General features: G+C 44.4%; 1 protein-coding gene across 5 annotated transcripts in view; it reads left to right on the top strand.

Moving 5' to 3' along the window:
- Nucleotides 1-2,321, top strand: part of GPR19 (G protein-coupled receptor 19) — a 38,547-nt gene extending 36,226 nt beyond the window's left edge. For all 5 annotated transcript variants that reach the window (XM_062195496.1, XM_062195495.1, XM_062195498.1 and 2 more), the window contains one exon: nt 988-2,321. In XM_062195496.1, the coding sequence (XP_062051480.1) occupies nt 988-2,257 (1,270 nt within the window). In that variant the 3' untranslated portion in view covers nt 2,258-2,321. The remainder of the gene's footprint in view (nt 1-987) is intronic.
- Nucleotides 2,322-18,632: the final 16,311 nt, after the last annotated feature.

Here is an 18,632-nt window from a genome sequence, read left to right as displayed (position 1 = left end):
TATACCTTTAACCAAAATCACCTGATTTTTAATTGAATGACCTGCAGTTATACAATATTTTACCTATTAAAAAAGTGTACTTTTTTCCTCACTGAATAATACCGAAAAAAGCATGAAGTAGAGGCTAAAATTCATAATATTCTTTGATAGTTAAGGATCATAAGCCTTTAAAAAGTTGCTGAGTGATAGTAATAGTAATATTTTGTTGTTTTTAATCAATCATCTGAAAACCCTGGGGTCTCTGTTATAATCTGCATACATTCCTGAGTGAATATCTGTTAATGTTCTTCAGTCACTATGTTATTTTATGAAACAATATCAACAGGATAGCATCAAAATATATGTCACTGAGAGGTAACAAATCATTAGTACACAAGCTACATCATCTTTTAGAAAAAGCAAGCTCTTTTTAGACTGTGTCACACTGTTGATTGCTCCACATGTTATCACAAGGAAATAGAAAAAATAATAGAAAATCTGCTGTATGTAAGGGCAGGGTCTTCCCCAATAGCCCGTCTGTATCCACAGACTCCTGTTATTTACATTGCTGACATTTGTGTGTTTCCATCTACCCAGGCTTCTTCTCCTGTAGCCTCAGTACCTTAGTTTTTGGACATTTAGGAACTTCTCACATACCTGCCCAGAGTACCAACAGCTTATCAGCTGGTGGCACCCTTACCAAGAGCAGATTTGCACTCTGTGATCCTCAGTGAATGAAAATCAAGGGTATGGAAAGGAGTGGGTGTGGAAGGACTAAGGTTGGAGAGAGTGATGCAAGAATGACCCTGATCTCATTCTAAAATGAAAAAAGCATAAAAAAAGATCAGAATTTTTTCTGGATAGTAGGTTATGTTTCCTTGCTAGTGTACAAATCCTACTTGTTAACAGATGACAACCAACCTAAGAGTTGAGTAAATTGTTAGCGTTAGTAATCAGTCTGTATGACACCATTTTAACAGGAAGCCTCATTCTTCTTTTTTTATCCAGAACTAAGAGGGAAAAAATGAATATGGTTTTTGCTCACAGAATGGACAACAGCAAGCCAGCTTTGGTTACCCCTACCCTTCTGGTGCCCCTCCACAATCACAGCTGCACCGAAACAGCCGCACCTCTGCCAAGCCACAGCCTGACCGAATTACACGAGGAGCACAATGGGATGAGCAACAGAACAGACCTTCAATACGGACTGAAACCTGGGGAAGTGGCCACAGCCAGCATTTTCTTTGGGACTCTGTGGTTGTTTTCTATCTTTGGCAATTCCCTGGTTTGTTTGGTAATCCATAGGAGTAGAAGGACTCAGTCTACCACGAACTACTTTGTGGTCTCCCTGGCATGCGCTGATCTTCTCATCAGCATCGCCAGCACACCATTCATCGTGCTCCAGCTCGCCGCTGGCCGGTGGACACTTGGCAGTGCTATGTGCAAAGCTGTGCGGTATTTCCAGTATCTCACTCCAGGCGTCCAGATCTATGTGCTCCTCTCTATCTGCATAGACCGGTTCTACACCATTGTCTATCCTCTGAGCTTCAAGGTGACCAGAGAAAAAGCCAAGAAAATGATTGCAGCATCTTGGATCTTTGATGCAGCCTTTGTGACCCCCGTGTTCTTCCTCTACGGCTCTAACTGGGACAGTCATTGTAACTATTTCCTCCCTTCCTCTTGGGAAGGAACCGCCTATACTGTCATCCACTTCTTAGTAGGCTTTGTGATTCCATCTGTCCTCATAATCTTATTTTACCAAAAGGTCATAAAGTATATTTGGAGAATAGGCACTGATGGCCGAACAGTGAGGAGGACAATGAATATTGTCCCAAGGACAAAAGTGAAAACTATCAAAATGTTCCTCATTTTAAATCTATTGTTTTTACTCTCCTGGCTGCCTTTTCATGTAGCTCAGCTGTGGCACCCCCACGAACAGGACTATAAGAAAAGTTCCCTTGTTTTCACAGCTGTCACATGGATCTCCTTTAGTTCTTCAGCCTCCAAGCCTACTCTGTATTCAATTTATAATGCCAATTTTAGGCGAGGGATGAAAGAGACTTTTTGCATGTCCTCGATGAAATGTTACCGAAGCAATGCCTATACGATCACAACAAGTTCAAGGATAGCAAAAAAAAACTATGTAGGCATTTCAGAAATCCCTCCCATGGCTAAAACTATAACCAAAGACTCAATCTATGATTCATTTGACAGAGAAGCCAAGGAAAAAAAGCTTGCTTGGCCCATTAACTCAAACCCACCAAATACTTTTGTTTAATTTCTCAGAATTCTTTCAATTATTGTTATGCACCAGAGATTAAAAAGCTTTAACTATAAAAACAGAAGCTATTTACATATTTTTTCACTCAGCTTGCTGAGGGAAATTTCTTTGTAAAAATGCTTTCTTTTATTGATTATAGTTTTTGTGGTTTTTTATTCTGGTTGTTTTGTTTTTATTCTGGTTGTTTTTTAAGAAAACATTCACTTTGATCTCTAGTCAACAGTCCTTCTACTATCTTAGTTAACATGCATTTAAAACAAAATGCTTTCCTACTTTCCATTTATCTTTAGGTCTGAAAGCCATAAACTATACATATAATCTTTGGTTAACGATCCTGCCTAGTTTTATTTTTCTTCTCCTTGCTGAATTTTTATAACCATGGGCATCTGTTCCAGTGAAATTCCCTGTGTCACACATTCACACTTTTTTTTTTTTTGCTTCTACTAAGCAACATTTAGGAAAAGTTCATTTGGTGTGTTTCTACATTAACTTCTTTCAAGTAACCACTGGTCAGGTCTGCTTTGGAGAGTACTCCATATGCTAGAATGTATTGGGACTTGCTGGTGAGTCTTCAGTGGTTGCATTTTAGCAGGGAGCTGGATCCAAAGCTTAGCAGCCAGAACTCGAACTGGCATATGATATGGGATGCCAGCATTGCAGGCAGCTGCTTAGCTCACTGCACCACATGCTGGTCCCCATTGGTTTCATTTTAATGAGGATTCTTAGGAAAAGAATGCTTATACAGAGTAACCTAAATCGCTGTCTCTCTTTTGAAATTATTCTTTTTAAAATTTTTAACTGATACATAAAAATTGAACATATTTAAGGGGTACAATGTGATAATTTTCAGTACACATAAACATTGTATGATGTCCAAAGTAAACCTAGCTATCTCCTCATACATTTATTTATTTATTTTATAAGTTCTTTTATAAATACATCATTTTTATATAAAGATTTATTTATTTGAAAGGCAGAGTTACAAAGAGGCAGAGAGAGAGAGAGAGGTCTTCTATCCACTGGTTCACTCCCCAGATGGCCACAATGGCTAGAGTGGTGCCAGTTCAGAGCCAGGAGCTTCCTCCGGGTCTCCCACATGGGTACAGGGGCTCAAGGACTTGGGCAATCCTCTACTGCTTTCCCAGGCCATACCAGAGAGCTGGGTCAGAAATGGAGCAGCTGGGGAGGGAGAGGGAGCTGGCACCGTAGCGCAGTAGGTTAATCTTCCCCCTGCGGCACCAGCATCCCATAAGGGCGCTGGTTCTAGTCCCAGCTGCTCCTCTTCCAATCCAGCTCTTTGCTGTGGCCTGGGAAAGCAGTAGAAGATGGCCCAAGTGCTTGGGCGCCTGCACCCATGTGGGAGACCAGGAAGAAGCATCTGGCTCCTGGCTTCAGATCCGTTCAGCTCCAGCCATTGCGGCCATCTGGAGAGTGAACCAGCGGAGAGAAGACCTTTCTCTGTCTCTCCCTCTGTCTGTAACTCTCCCTCTCTTTAAGAAAAAAAAAAAACTGCTTTAGAAGTGGCTTAACAGGCTAATCCTCCGCCTTGAGGCGCCGGCACACCGGGTTCTAGTCCCGGTCGGGGCACCGATCCTGTCCCGGTTGCCCCTCTTCCAGGCCAGCTCTCTGCTGTGGCCAGGGAGTGCAGTGGAGGATGGCCCCAGTGCTTGGGCCCTGCACCCCATGGGAGACCAGGAGAAGCACCTGGCTCCTGCCATCGGAACAGTGCGGTGCGCCGGCTGCAGCGCGCCTACCGCGGCGGCCATTGGAGGGTGAACCAGCGGCAAAAAGGAAGACCTTTCTCTCTATCTCCCTCTACTGTCCACTCTGCCTGTCAAAAAAAAAAAAAAAAAAAAAGTGGAGCAGCCAGGACTAGAACTGGCACCCACATGGGATGCTGGCAGTGCAGGCGGTGGCTTTACCTGCTACACCACTCCCTCTCCCCATACATTTAACATTTCTTTATGGTGAGAACATTCAAAATGCTTTCTTTTTCCAGAAAAATTATATTCATTTATTTACTTTTATTTTTTATTTGAAAGAAATTCACACAGAGAGAGATGTTCCATCCCCTGGTTCATTCCCCAGATGCTTATAACATCCAGGACTCGGACAGACTGAAGCCAAGTACCTAGAATACCATCTGGGTCTCCCACATGGGAGGCAGGGACCCAAGTACTTGTGCCATCATCTGCTGCCTCCCAGAGTGTTCATTAGCAATAAGCTGGTTCAAAAGTCTAGGAGAGGGGCTGGCACTGTGACGTAGTAGGTAAAGCTGCCACCTGCAGTGCCGGCATCCCATATGGGTGCCGGTCAAATCCCAGCTGCTCCTCTTCTGATCCAGCTCTCTGCTGTGGCCTGGGAAAGCAGTGGAAGATGGCCCCCAAGTCATTGGGCCCCTGCACCCACGGGGGAAGACCCAGCGGAAGCTCCTGGCTCCTGGCTTTAGATCAGCACTGCTCTGGACATTATGGCCATCTGGGGAGTGACCAGTGGATGGAAAACTTCTCTCTCTGCAACTCTGACTTTCAAATAAATAAATATATCTTTTTTTTAAAAAAAAAAAGGTCTAAGAGACAAAACTTGAACCAGGGCCACCAATATGGAATGTTGACATCCCAAGTGGCATCTTAACTGCTGGACCAAACAGCTGTCCCTCAAATCCTTTCTTTGGTTTTGTTTTTGAAGGGACACATATGGTACGTTATTATTATCTGTAGTATCCATACTTAAGAATTTTTTTATGCCTAATTCTAATTTAGTACTCATTAAGCAACCTTTTTCTTGTTCTTATCTTTCCTTAATCTAAGAGGTGATGAGACTAGAAATTTGGAAGTCAATATATGACATTTCACATCTGTATCCCATCTAGGCCTTGTCTAGAGTGTTTACCTCCCTTTGAATTACATAGAAGCAAATGAGCAGGTGTCTTTGCTAGGCAGGCCTGGGAAATGCTAAAGGGAGAAGTGACAGCTGGCACTCCCCTGTGCTCTGTCATTTGAACAGAGAACTGCTGCCTGGTCCTGTCTCATGCCCCAAGATAGCAAGAGCACAGACAACCTTTTTCCTTATCCTAGAAACCCTGATGTGAGGCCATCTCTCCAGTCAGCACCTACCCTCAACCCTCTCCCAGTCATAGGACCACACCTGGCCATCCCCACTCTTTGCCTGTGATAATTTGGGATCTTTTTCTTTGGGTCCAAAGTCTTCATTATTTCAAATCTAGAACCAGCACATTTATAAATAAATTATAAATTTATTAGACAGAGATCTTCCAATCACCTGTTTGCTCTCTAAATGCAACAGCCAGGGCTGGGCCAGGCTGATGCTAGGAGCCCAAAACTCAAATTCTGGGTCTCCTGTGTGGGTGGCCATCACTTGGCTGCCTTCCAAAGTGCACAGAATCAGAAGCACAGCCAGGACTCAAACCCATGCCCTCAGATAGGAGATGCTGGCAACCAAGGTGGCATCTTTACCACTGCACGAAACACCTGCACAAGGACCAGCACATTGAAGATTTTTTTTTTTTTTTTTTTAATTTGTAAGGCAGGGTTACAGAGATCTTCCATCTGCTGGGCTGCTACTCAAATGGCTGCAACAGCCTGAGTTGGGCCAGGCCAAAGCCAGGAGCCAGGAGCTTTATCCGGGTCTCCCATATGGGTGCAGGGGTCCAAAAACTTGGGCCATCTTCTACTGCTTTACCAGGTGCATCAGCAGGGAACTGAATTGGAGATGTAGCAGCTGGGACTCAAACCAGTGCTCATATGGGATGCCAGCATTGTAGGTGGCGGCTTTGCCCACTGTGTCACAACGCCAGCCCCAAGACATGTCTTAAACAATAAAGGGCTTATAGATGAAGATTAGTATGCATTTCATACCCTAGTTGACAAGAACGGCAAATAGTAACTCCAGTTCAGTGACTACATTATATTATCTCATTTTGTCCTCTCAACAGTTCTATGATATATTTATTATTTTGGTTCCATAGATGAGGAAACAGGAACTCAAAAGTTAGGTGCTTTTCCCTAGTTGCAGTGTGACACAGCTGGTATTCATACTTGGATCTTCTAGCTGCAAGTCTGCAGATTTCAGATGTCACCCCAGAGAACATGAGTGATCAAACCCAGCAAGGCCTCCATAGGCCTCCTGACCGCTGCCTTGGTAGAGGTCTAAGGTCTAAAACAACCTGGCCATTCCTAAAGGGAGCGCAGATGGTATTTAGTGAGTTAGTTGGCCCCTTTTCCTGGGCTGTACATGGGTTCTGATACCTGAGATGCTACATGTTTGTGATAGTGGATGGAAGCCTGTCCATTCCTACTGCACAGACACAGGAAAGCCGCCAAGAATGAGTCTGAGACTTGGGGCAAAGAACAACAAAACATTCAATGACAAAACATCTATGGAAAACTTTGCTTCCGTATTCACTTGCAAAAAAAACCCTATGATGCTAATTTTTTGAGATGCTTCCTTCAATCAACAGATTCCTTTACCACCTCCTCACATTCTTATCAGCCCAAGACACTCTAAAACAACAAAATGAGCCAGATGTTGATTTCCCTTGGCCCTTGAATATTTTAATTTATCTTCATTTCATTTGAAAGGCAGAGGCACACACAAGATCTTCCATCCTCTGGTTTATTCCCCAAATGTTCACCACAGTCGAGACTGGGCCAGGCCAAAGCCAGGAGCTTGAACTTCACCCAGGTGTCCTACACGAGTGGTGGGACCCCAAGTACTTGAACCATCCATCACCTGCTTCCTCCCAAGCACACTGGCCAGAATCTGGTTCAAAAATGAAATGGAATGCCAGACGCCCACCCTGGTCTTTGACTTTTTTTTCAGACTTGTTTAAAAAAGTAGAAAAGATCCTAGCAGTAGCTTTATTTTTTGACTTTTTAAAAGAGAATCTTTTTTGAAGATAGAACATAGAAAGTTCAATTTGTTTCAGTTTTTTGATAAAATTTAGGTCCCAGTTTAAACTAAAACTTTCAGTTTACAGCATGTGATTTCTAAGCCCAATTCTGTCTTTAATCTTCTGTGAGTTTATCCCAGTAAGTGGTAAGAATGAGAATTAAAATAGGAAGGCTCCAGTCTCCTTACCAGGTACACAGTGAGGTGTGCCAAGGGCCAAGATTCATGTAACCCCTAAATAGGAGTCATTAAGAAGGGTGGCAGTGGGGAGCAGGATTAGGAGTGGAGGCACTCTACCTAGCTCCTGGCTCCCAGAAGCCATCCAGGGAAGGGTAACACAGAGAGAGGTCTTCCATCTACTGCTTCACTCCCTAGATGGCCGCAACGGCCGGAGCTGCACCAATCTGAAGCCAGGATCCAGGAGCTTCTTCCGGGTCTCCCACGTGGGTGCAGGGGCCCAAGAACTTGGGCCATCTTTGTCTGCTTTCCCCAGGCCATAGCAGAGAGCTGGTTCAGAAGAGGAACAGCCGGGACTAGAACTGGTACCCATATAGGATGCCGGCACTTCAGGCCAGGGCTTTAACCGCTGTGCCACAGCACCAGCCCCAGGAATGCATCCTTTGAGATGGGATTTGAATTTGTCCCTTCCTACAGATCTTCAATGAACACATCAATCCCACCAGCCTGCTGTACATTCTGCCCCAAAGGCGTTTCCCTCTGAGCCTTCTGTCCCAAGTTTACTCTGGATGCTCAAGGCTGATCCTCACCCAAGGACAGTTTTGCCCAAGACCATCTCCACCAACCACATGGGCAGCAGAATCATTTGCCAGACGAGGTTGGGAAATTCTCCTCTCCCAATTGCACGATCTTCACCTCACCCCTCCCTCTGTCCTTGCTGCCATTTGCTCAGATTCACTTGGAAGCAACAATAAAGTTTAGTTGGAGTTTCTTGACCAAGATCAGCTTTGGGATAAGGCTTCTCTACAAGAATTGTATGTTGGCCGGCGCCGTGGCTTAACAGGCTAATCCTCCGCCTTGCGGCGCCAGCACACCGGGTTCTAGTCCCAGTTGGGGCGCCGGATTCTATCCCGGTTGCCCCTCTTCCAGGCCAGCTCTCTGCTGTGGCCCGGGAGGGCAGTGGAGGATGGCCCAAGTCCTTGGGCCCTGCACCCGCATGGGAGACCAGGAGAAGCACCTGGCTCCTGGCTTCGGATCAGCACGATGCGCCGGCCGCGGCGGCCATTGGAGGGTGAACCAGCGGCAAAAAGGAAGACCTTTCTCTCTGTCTCTCTCACTATCCACTCTGCCTGTCAAAAAAAAAAAAAAAAAAAGAATTGGATGTACAAGATGCCCAGGATTTGAGTCTGTTAGAGCAGAAGTGGTCTCGTCCCTTGCAATTAAGAGCAAGAGAGGAGGAGCTGGCATTGTGGCTGAATAAGTTAAGCTGCTGCTTGCAACACCAGGGTTCCATATGGGCACCAGTTGGAGTCCTGGTTGCTCTACTTCTGATCCAGCTCCCTGATGTGCTTGGGCCCCTGCAGCCACGTGGGAGAACTGGAGATCCAGATGAAGTTTCTGGCTCCAGCCCTGACCATTGTGGCCATTTGAAGAGTGAACCAGCACATGGAAGACCTCTTTCTCTACCCATCTCCCTCTGTAATTCTGTTCTTCAAAATAAATAAACAAACAAACAAAAACAAAGACCTAGGAGAAACGAAAATGTGTTCTGCCAACTAGGTCAACATGCTTTCAACTTTATCATTCTACTTGCTGCAGCATTAGTCATTTATTGGAGGAGGAAAACCCTCCAATAATGTAATGTGTAGAAGAGTGTGACAAAAATCCAGTTCCCCATTGTCCTTTTAACCTGCTAATTCATGTGGAAAAGAAATGAAGCTATGGGAGGTAGAAAGACTTTCTCCAGCATTTTTGCAAGATGACCGCTTGGTGGCACTGTGGCTAGTGGAGAGGTCCTACCCTCTCTTCAGGATGCCTGTCACATTGCTAATTTGGAGAAGTCGTCTCTTAGCAACAAGTCAGTGACAATTGCTGTGCACTCAGGAGCAGCCCTAGCTAGATTAATCAGTCAGTGTGTTCAAAACACAAAACATCTAAACATTGGGGGAGATTCCAAAATAATGAATGGCCTTTATAGACGTGAAATCACTAATCAAAATATTATTTTCAACCCATTTTACAAATGTGATCTTTTTTTGAAGAAATTCCCTCGGCCTACCAAATACATTTGTGCCACCCTATACTTATCAGGGCTTCTCTCTCCCTTTATAATTTAAATTCAAGATTTTATGCACTCTTTCATAATAATGTCATCTAGAGTTTCCCTACCATGTCCTGCGGGTAAGAAAGCAGTTGCATTTATTTTAGGTTGATTTCATTTTAGGCGCATCTCATTTATCTCTGGCCCTGCTTAATTTCTGAGCCCCTCCTGTCTGGGCTCTTCTGGACTTTCCACACAGCTGAACACTTGAAGAACTCTATTTCTCAGAAGAAGCCTCCTTCAAAGTGTTGCTTTATCAACTCTCCATTGACCCTAACTGAGTTAAGTAGGGTGATAAAATTTGGATTCGGCTGTCATTTGAAGAATGTGTGATTTTAGCTCTGTAGAATAATGACGCCCAACAAGAGCTGGGCTCTGCCGTGCCACTGCATACGTGTCAGGTTTCAGGGTGACAAAGCAGGTCTGGGGGATTTCAGAATGTAAATCTATTTTCAGCAGTCGATCAGTAAAGCACTTCGCTGTTTTCTCCCACAACAGGAAGATATAAAACATTAAAATTTTGTCAAACTTTGAAGTAAGATGCCATTGAAGGTTTCCTACTGTCATTGTTTTAATTTGGTCATTGTTTACCCAGCATATTTTGAGTTACTTAGCACCTTGACTTGTGCTGTTCTAGTAGAAACAGGTGTTTAGCATCAGTCCCTAATCATAGCATCGGTTTCCTTCAACTTCTCGTTTAATTCTCCTGAGATTCTGAAGACTCAAGGCAGAAGGAAAAGCTGGGAGCAGGAACTTGAACGGAAAGGAGGTAAGTGATAGAGCTGTTTCTGTTTGCTAATACCTCAAAGAAAGAAGGAATGATCTAAACTCCGGGTGCACAAAAGACTTAAGAATATAGACTTGCGTCAGCATTTCACGTACACAAAAGACAGTACTAATGGGGAAAAAACTGTTTTGACTGATAATTCATCAATTCATTCTCATCAAATATGAAGAACCAGTGAAATCAGGCTCAGTCTCTCTTGGACATTATTAATTGTATAGGTCAAAGTGTAATTATATTTGGATAGATGTTATTCAAGTTACTCTCCAAAATATGCCAAAAACATGTAGCAAATCTGTATTTTCAGTTCAACTATAAGTGAATTAAGCTGTAACTGGAAACTTGAGTGAAATTGAGGTTAAGGTGGCAAGAAAGGACATTTGGTAACTGGAGTAGAAGGAGAAAGAAACAATGAGAATGTCAAACCAAGGCTTAAACTTAGGAAAACAAATGTTGGAAGAACTATCGAGTTTATTTTGATGAACAGTTTGAAACTAGCAGAATAGTTTGTGGCTTTTTTCTTCTAAAAGAAATATGAGCCTGTTGTTTGGGAGATACAGGGGGAAATACTACTGACATATAAGATTATTGGTGGTGTGCTTTAAAGAAACACTCAACTAAAAAAGCCCACACGTGAAAACTCAATTGAACTGAACACAATTGGTGGAGCTCTGCAGTAGCACCTGTTCCAGGGTGTTTCTTGTTTGTTGCTGTTTTGCTTTAAATAAGCTCTTACAGCTCGCAGATGGTGTAAAGGAGGCAACTGGACATGCCAGTAAGACGGATGGACTGGCGTTCATCATCAGCCCTCAGGCTGTTGCTCATGATCCTAATGGGCTTGTCCCAAACCAGCTTCACCTGTCCCAGACAAGGTCCTCCTTACCAAGACTGACTCCCCTTCCCCTAGTTATCCTGATAGGAGACGCAAGGATATTAGCCCAGAGGACTAATGCACTGACTTATAATGAGAGTGTCTCCATGGCTCTTCGAGACACATTTCTACAAGTTTCGAAATAATTGGTATCCTAGAAATATAATCTGGAGGCTTCTTGGTGAATATGGAATCTGGAAGAAAGGAAGGCGGGTCATTAATGCCTTTGTTGTCATTTTGGAGAGTATTTTAAACTATTGTTTAATTAGTATGCATTTTTAAGGAGAAATGAAACTAATTTTATTTGTTGTTGCATAACAAATTTGGCAGCTTAAGAACTACACACATTTATTTATTTTTAAAGATGTATTTATTTGAAAGGCAGAGTTACACAGAGATCTTGCATCTGCTGGTTCACTTCCCACAAACATGCAACGGCCAGGACTGGGCCAGGCTGAAGCCGGGAGCCAGGTTCTTCCATGTGGGTGGCAGGGGTCTAAGCACCTGGGCCATCTTCCACTGCTTTCCCAGACACATTAGCAGGGAGCTGGATCAGAAGTGGAGCAGCCAAGACAATACACATTTATTATCTCACTTTCTGTGCATCAAGAATGTGAACACAACTGTATCTGCTCTTTCACAAGGCTGCAGGAAGTTATCAACCAGGGTAGGAGTTTCACCTGAAGGCTCAGCTGGGGTATAATCTGCTCTCAAGCTCATGTGGTTGCTTCTAGAACCCAGTTTGCCAAGGGCTGCTAGACTGAGGGTCTCAGCTCAGCTCCCTGCATATAGATCTCTCCACCATGGTAGCTGGATCCACGCTCCCACCCGTAGCATAATGAGCATGACCATCCCCCCAAAACCTCCCAATTGAAACTTTATTAATTTGATTTTCACCAAATAGGTATAAGGCACTTTATTGTCTTAATATACATTTCTATGAGTGAGGTTGAATTATTTTTGTTTTTTTTTTAAAGATTTATTTATTTATTTGAAAGTCAGAGCTACAGAGAGAGAAGGAGAGGCAGAGAGAGAGAGAGAGGTCTTCCATCCGCTGCTTGACTCCCCAGATGGCTGCAACGGCCGGAGCTGTGCCGATCCGAAGCCAGGAGCTTCTTCCAGGTCTCCCACATGGGTGCAGCGGCCCAAGGAGTTGAGCCATCTTCCACTGCTTTCCCAGACCACAGAAGAGAGCTGGATAAGAAGTGGAGCAGCTGTGACTAGAACCGGTGCCCATGTGGGATGCCGGCGCTTCAGGCAGGGCTTTAACCTGCTGCGCCACAGCGCTGGCCCCTATGGTTTGTCTTTTAAAGCTTTGTTATATGTCTTTTTTCAAGCAGACATTGTTACCTCAGTAGTTGAATTTATCAGTCTTGTGGGTCTTGCTAAAAAAAAGCCCTTCCCACTCTGAGTTTTTTTTTTTTTTTTTTAACTTCACATATTTTAGTATTTTTACAGAATTTTTTTTTTTTTTTTGATGGAGTGTTTAAATCTTTGGTCATCTAGAATCTATTTTGTCAAAGGAGAGAAGTATTTTATTTAAAATTTTATTTATATTTATTTTATTTAAATTTTATCTGTAAGGCTAGCCAGTTGTCCCAAAATCAGTTTTCAAAAGTAATATAGGGGCCTGTGCTGTGGTGTAGTGGGTAAAGCCATCATCTGCAGTGCCAGCACCCCATATGGGCCCTGGTTCGAGACCCAGATGCTCCACTTCCAATCCAGCTCTCTGCTATGGTCTGGGAAAGCAGTAGAAGATGGCCCAAGTCCTTGGGCCCCTGCACCCACGTGGGGAGACCCAGAAGAAACTCTGGCTTCGGATGAGCACAGCTGTGGCCCTGGCAGCCATTTCAGAAGTGAGCCAGCGGTTGGAAGATCTCTCTCTCTTTCTGCCTCCTCTTCTCTGTAATTTCACCTTTCAAATGAATAATAGAATATATTTATTTATTTATTTTTATTTTTGACAGAGTGGACAGTGAGAGAGAGAGACAGAGAGAAAGGTCTTCCTTTGCCATTGGTTCACCCTCCAATGGCTGCCGCGGCCGGCGCACAGCGCTGATCCGAAGCCAGGAGCCAGGTGCTTCTCCTGGTCTCCCATCGGGTGCAGGGCCCAAGCACTTGGGCCATCCTCCACTGCACTCCTGGGCCACAGCAGAGAGCTGGCCTGGAAGAGGGGCAACCAGGACAGAATCTGGCGCCCTAACCGGGACTAGAACCTGGTGTGCCGGCGCCGCAAGGCAGAGGATTAGCCTGTTGAGCCACGGTGCTGGCCAAATAGAATCTTTTTCTCCACTGGTTTAAATACTATTGAACTTAATACTACTGAACTTCTGAGAGTTTTTACAACAACTTGTGGATTCTATTTTGGTTCATTGATCTGCCTAATCATTGACCAGTTCTCATTTCCTTTCATTACTACAGTTATATAATGGTTTCATATTTGGTATAAAGTTAGTGCTGCCTCCTTATTTTTCTTTTGTAGAGTTTGGTTATTCTTGCTAGTTTATATTTTCATAGAAACTGTAGCATAACCTCTGTAGTACCAAAGTACTTTGAAATATTCAAGCTGTGGAAGGCCCTAATGAACCATCCCTGCTTAGTGTTTGCCTATACCCCCCAACAACTAGACTTCTGTACACCACTCTCATACTCTCTTTCTGAAGAATGCTGCATCAATTATGCCACATTCTGACCTTTGGGTTTTCATTTTCTATGCTCTGATGATCATTGTGCTCAACAAATTCCATCACATTCAGATTTGCTTTCTTGAGAATCTTATCAAAGTCACCTTGATTGGAATCTAAGTAATTCTTACAAAGCTTAGTCATGTATTTGGTGATGATCTCTGGATTTATTCATAGTTGGTTAACTGACATTGTTGGTCGGTCTGCTATTAGCCACAACCCTCCTTCCTTGCTAGCAGCACACTGATGGTCCCTCCATAGTTGTAGGGATAAACCATGTTTATCTGAGCCAATCATGGTAATTCTATTCCCTCTGCCAGTGATTGGTTCAGTGATGTGCCTTTAGCCCAGCATTCTGGCAAGAAAGTTAAAGATAAATCTGTTGAGGGGCTTCTGGGAAGGGTTTTTCTTGCTGATGAAATGTGCATGGAACTCCTTTCCCCCTTAGATCACCCTAGTGAGAGAGTGATGCCCAAAGCTGTACCCACCATTCTGTACCCATGGGAGGATAAGCTGAGGGTGAAGGTCAATCTGCTAAGGGTGGTGGAGTAGGAGGCAGGGAAGACCGTGGGCCCTTAATGACATTGTTGAGTCCCTGTGCCTTCAGATCCATTATGCGAGATACTATAGGTCTTTATTTATGTGAATCTATCTGTCTGTCTCTATTTGAGTTTTAGTTGGGTATTCTTTACTTGAAATACAAAGCCTCTTACACCGTCCGTTATCCAGTGATGTGAAATTGGCTCATACATATTTGCAAGATCTAATTCCTGTATTTTCAAACATTTTAGGGCCTGATTGACAGTATGGTACCTTGAACTCAACCATGGTGTTTCCACTCTGGAAATTGGCAAACACGACAATAAATCAGGCCTCCCCCAACCAAGAGTCAAGTGTTAAACATCTACCTGTATATAACTGACTAACTCATTTTCACTCAAAAGAAGTTCATAAAAATCCATGCTTACTCAAAATGACAAGGGCATTTACCTGAGAAGTGGGTCCCACAATTCAATTTAATGTTTTTTTCTCATCCCCAGGCATATTACTTTCACTAAGGAGTGATAATTTAAGGCAACTCCATGTTGAATCCTTTATATTTGAGATGAGCTTCTTCTGTCTGGCTGGGTGACCCTATATCATTTCAGCAGGTCATTTTCTGAGCCCAGATTTGTGGTAGCTTCATTCATTCACTCATTTTACAGCTCTTCCCATCCACAGATTCACTCCTCAACTTCTCACAATAGCTGGAGCTGGGCTGGAGCCGGGCTGGAGCCAGGGCCAGGAACTCAATCCATGAGTTCCTCAATCCATGTCAGTGGCAGGGACTCAGCTACTGGAGCTATCACCACTGCCTCCCAGTTTCTGTATTAACAGGAAACTTGAGTCTGGAGCTGGAGCCTGGAATTGAACCCAAGCACTCCAACAGGGGATGCAGGTGTCTTAACCATTAGGCAAAATACCCACCTCTGCGGTTTGCTTCTTACTCTAGTTTGAGTGCTTCTGATTTGTCCTCAAGGCCCTTCTGTCTCTCTCTCTCTCTCTTTTTTCTTAGTGTTTTTAAGGCATTTTATTTATTTATTTATTTAACTGAAGGAGAGGCAAAGGAGGGGGAGAGAAAGAGGTCTTCCATCCGCTGGTTCACTCCCCAATTGGCTGTAACTGCCGGAGCTGCGCCAATCCGAAGCCAGGAGTCAGGAGCTTCTTCCAGGTCTCCCACGCAGGTGCAGGGGCACAAGGACTTGGGCCGTTTTGTCTGCTTTCCCAGGCCATAGCAGAGAGCTGGATCAGAAGTGGAGCAGCCGGGACTCGAACCAGCACCTATATGGGAGGCAGGCACTGCAGGCGGCAGCTTTACCCACTATGCCACAGTGCTGGCCCCTAAAGCATTAAAAAAAAAAATTTGTTTGTTTGAAAGGGAAAGAGAGAGAGAGAAAGATAAGAGTATGAATGAGACTCTTCCAACTACTGATATACTCTCCAAATGCCCACAACAGCCAGGGCTAGGCCAGGCCAGTCAGGAGTCCAAAACTCCATTTGGGTCTCCCACATAGGTGGCAAGGGTCCAAATACTTGAGCCATCATCTGTCTCCCAGAGTGTGCATTAGCAGGAAGTTGTATTGGCAGCTGAGCAGCCGGGACTCAAACCTGCACTATGATAGGGGATGCACATCTCCCACACAGCAGCTTAACCCACTGTGCCACAATGCTAGCCCCATCAAGGCTCCCATCTCCCAGCTACTCCTGGGCCCCTCACACAGCCCCACTCCAGGAAGAGGAGGTGCTATTGCAGTTTGGCCTTAAGGAGTTTATTGGCTGTTGCTAGGTAGTGTTCGTACTCTGCCTGGCTGAAAAGGCTCACGGGCATGCAGGTTTTGATATTTTTGTCTCGAGGGAAGAGGCATTGCCAGCTTTCATTTTCTGTGTGGTTCCTTTGTTACCTGTCTTCCTCTTTCTAGAAGAGGCTGGGCCATTTTTTATGTTTTTGGTTTTCTTTCCTCCTTTTTCTATGTTCTCATTCCTCTCTCTCTCTTTCTCTCTCTGTCTCTCTCCCCCTCCCCCCTTACGTGGGAAGCAGCAGGTTGAGAGAGGTTTTGTTTATTGCTATACATCTTGCACCTTTTCCTGTGGTGCTGAGAGGCATGGTCTTCATCCCATTGAAGTGGTTAAGACTCGAAACTCAGTGTGGGCTTAGGATGGCTTTTGGCCTAGCTGGTGTTGGGCTATCCAAGCCTACCTCACTGAGGCCAGGAGCTGTCGTGCCCAGCTTGCCGAAGCATTTCCACAGCTCGGGGCTGTAAAGTGCTTGCCAGATACTGCTTTCCTTCCCAGGAAGGGGGTGCTGTGGCCTGGCGAGACTAGGCTGGGTTCTGGGGGTATAGATGTCTCCTGCTCCAGTGCTTCTCCTGATGCAGGCAAGATGGCCCATAAACCAGAACTTACTGTTCACATGCAGCCCACTCCAGCCTGGGAGTGTTTGGGACACTGTCACAACACCTAAGTGAATTCGTTGTGCCTATTTTGACCCTAGAGCTTGCTTTAGGAATTCAGCTGATTTACCTCCCTAGTGTTTCTAAACACAGACAAGATGTTTCTCTGTGACCCGTAACAATTTGCATCACAACCATCATGTCTTGTGAACCAATCTGAGTTGGGTATAGACAGCTCCAAGCTGCCTACAGCTCTATCTGACCCTCAGTGATACACTTTGCTCACATGTGCATGTTCTGGTTGGGCCATGATAGTCTACATTGGGACTTGTCACACAGTGTGTTGGAAACTGACTGTGGGCAGAAGAAATGCATGATTTGTAGTGGTTACTGATGGCTATGGTGTAAATACTCCCACCATTGCTTGGTAAATGCTATTAACCTCAAGTTACTGGACATGAAGTCAGGAAGAGATGTACCCAATTGGCTACCATCTGGGGAGCCAGCAAAAACCAGATACAACACACTCTTGTTCTGCACATTTTTACTTACTTATTTGAAGTGTATCTTCTTTGAATATTTGAAGTGATTTACTCGTGAGATGGGCTTTATCTGTAGCTTTTGAGAAGGGATTTTTTTTTTTAAAGATTTTATTTATTGGAAAGGTAGTTATGGGAGAAGGGGGAGAAAGAGAGAGAGAGAGATCTTCCATTTGCTGGTTCACTCCCCAGATGGCTGCAACAACCAGGGCTGGATCAGGCCAAAGCCAGGAGCTTCTTCCAGGTCTGCCACGGGGGTACAGGGGCCCAAGGATTTGGACCATCTTCCACTGCTTTCCAGGCCATAGCAGAGAGCTGGATAGGAAGTAGAGCAGCCAGGGCTCACACTGGCACCCATACGGGTTGCCAGCATTGCAAGTGTCAGCTTAACCCATTATGCCACAGCGCCAGCCCCTTGCACGTTTTTATAAGAGGTACTTCTTGGGTGGAGGGATGAGGAAGGCACCCACTTTGGGGCAAATTAATAAAAACCACCTGTCTGGGCAGAATGGAACCATACTTAGGCCTTGGTGTGCAGGTGGCAGGTGCCCTTTCCTTCACACATGGCTTGTTGAGCGGAATGTGAACTCGATTTTTAGACCCAATTGCTTCCTTAACTGGTGCCTTTGTGCACTGCACAATCAACACAACTTTACATGGCAGTCCTGACTCTTATTCATGACCACCTTAGAGTTAAGTAAAACGGATAGACTATGGAAAGGGGGGAACTCAGTTGCCTAGCAGCCTGAAAACCTGCTTTATACAGATAATTATTGGATGATATTTCCAGTTGGAATATTGTTCTTAAAATTAGCCTAATTACTAGAAATCTATTACTTCTAAAAAGGGCTTCCAACTATACTATTCCAATGATACACATAATGATATAGCTAGAAAGACTTGGGAAATGTGATGCCAACAACAGTATGTATTTAGATTCTGGCTCTTTAAGTATATTTTTAGTGTTTGAAATCCTAACAACAAACATAGGTATAATGTGAATATTTAAACTTAATGTAGTAAGCCATTTCTCATAGCTCCTATTTAGCCTGAGAATTACTCTGTGAACATTATCCTCCCTGTTTTATTTATTTTTTTATTTATTTGAAAGACAGAGTTACAGAGAGAGGTAGAGATAGAGAGAGAGGTCTTCCATCTGCTGGCTCACTCCCCAGATGGCCGCAATGGCCGGAGCTGTGCTGATCCAAAGCCAGGAGCCAGGTGCTTCCTCCCTGTCTCCCACGTGGGTGCAGGAGCCCAAGGACTTGGGCCATCTTCTCCTGCTTTCCCAGGCCACAGCAGAGAGCTGGATCGGAAGTGGAGCCGCCAGGACTCAAACTGGTGCCCACATGGGATGCTGGTGCTTCAGACCAGG

This window comes from Lepus europaeus, chromosome 6, assembly GCF_033115175.1.
Source record: "Lepus europaeus isolate LE1 chromosome 6, mLepTim1.pri, whole genome shotgun sequence".
Lineage (NCBI taxonomy): Eukaryota > Metazoa > Chordata > Mammalia > Lagomorpha > Leporidae > Lepus > Lepus europaeus.
This window is presented reverse-complemented; position numbering and strand designations above follow the sequence as displayed.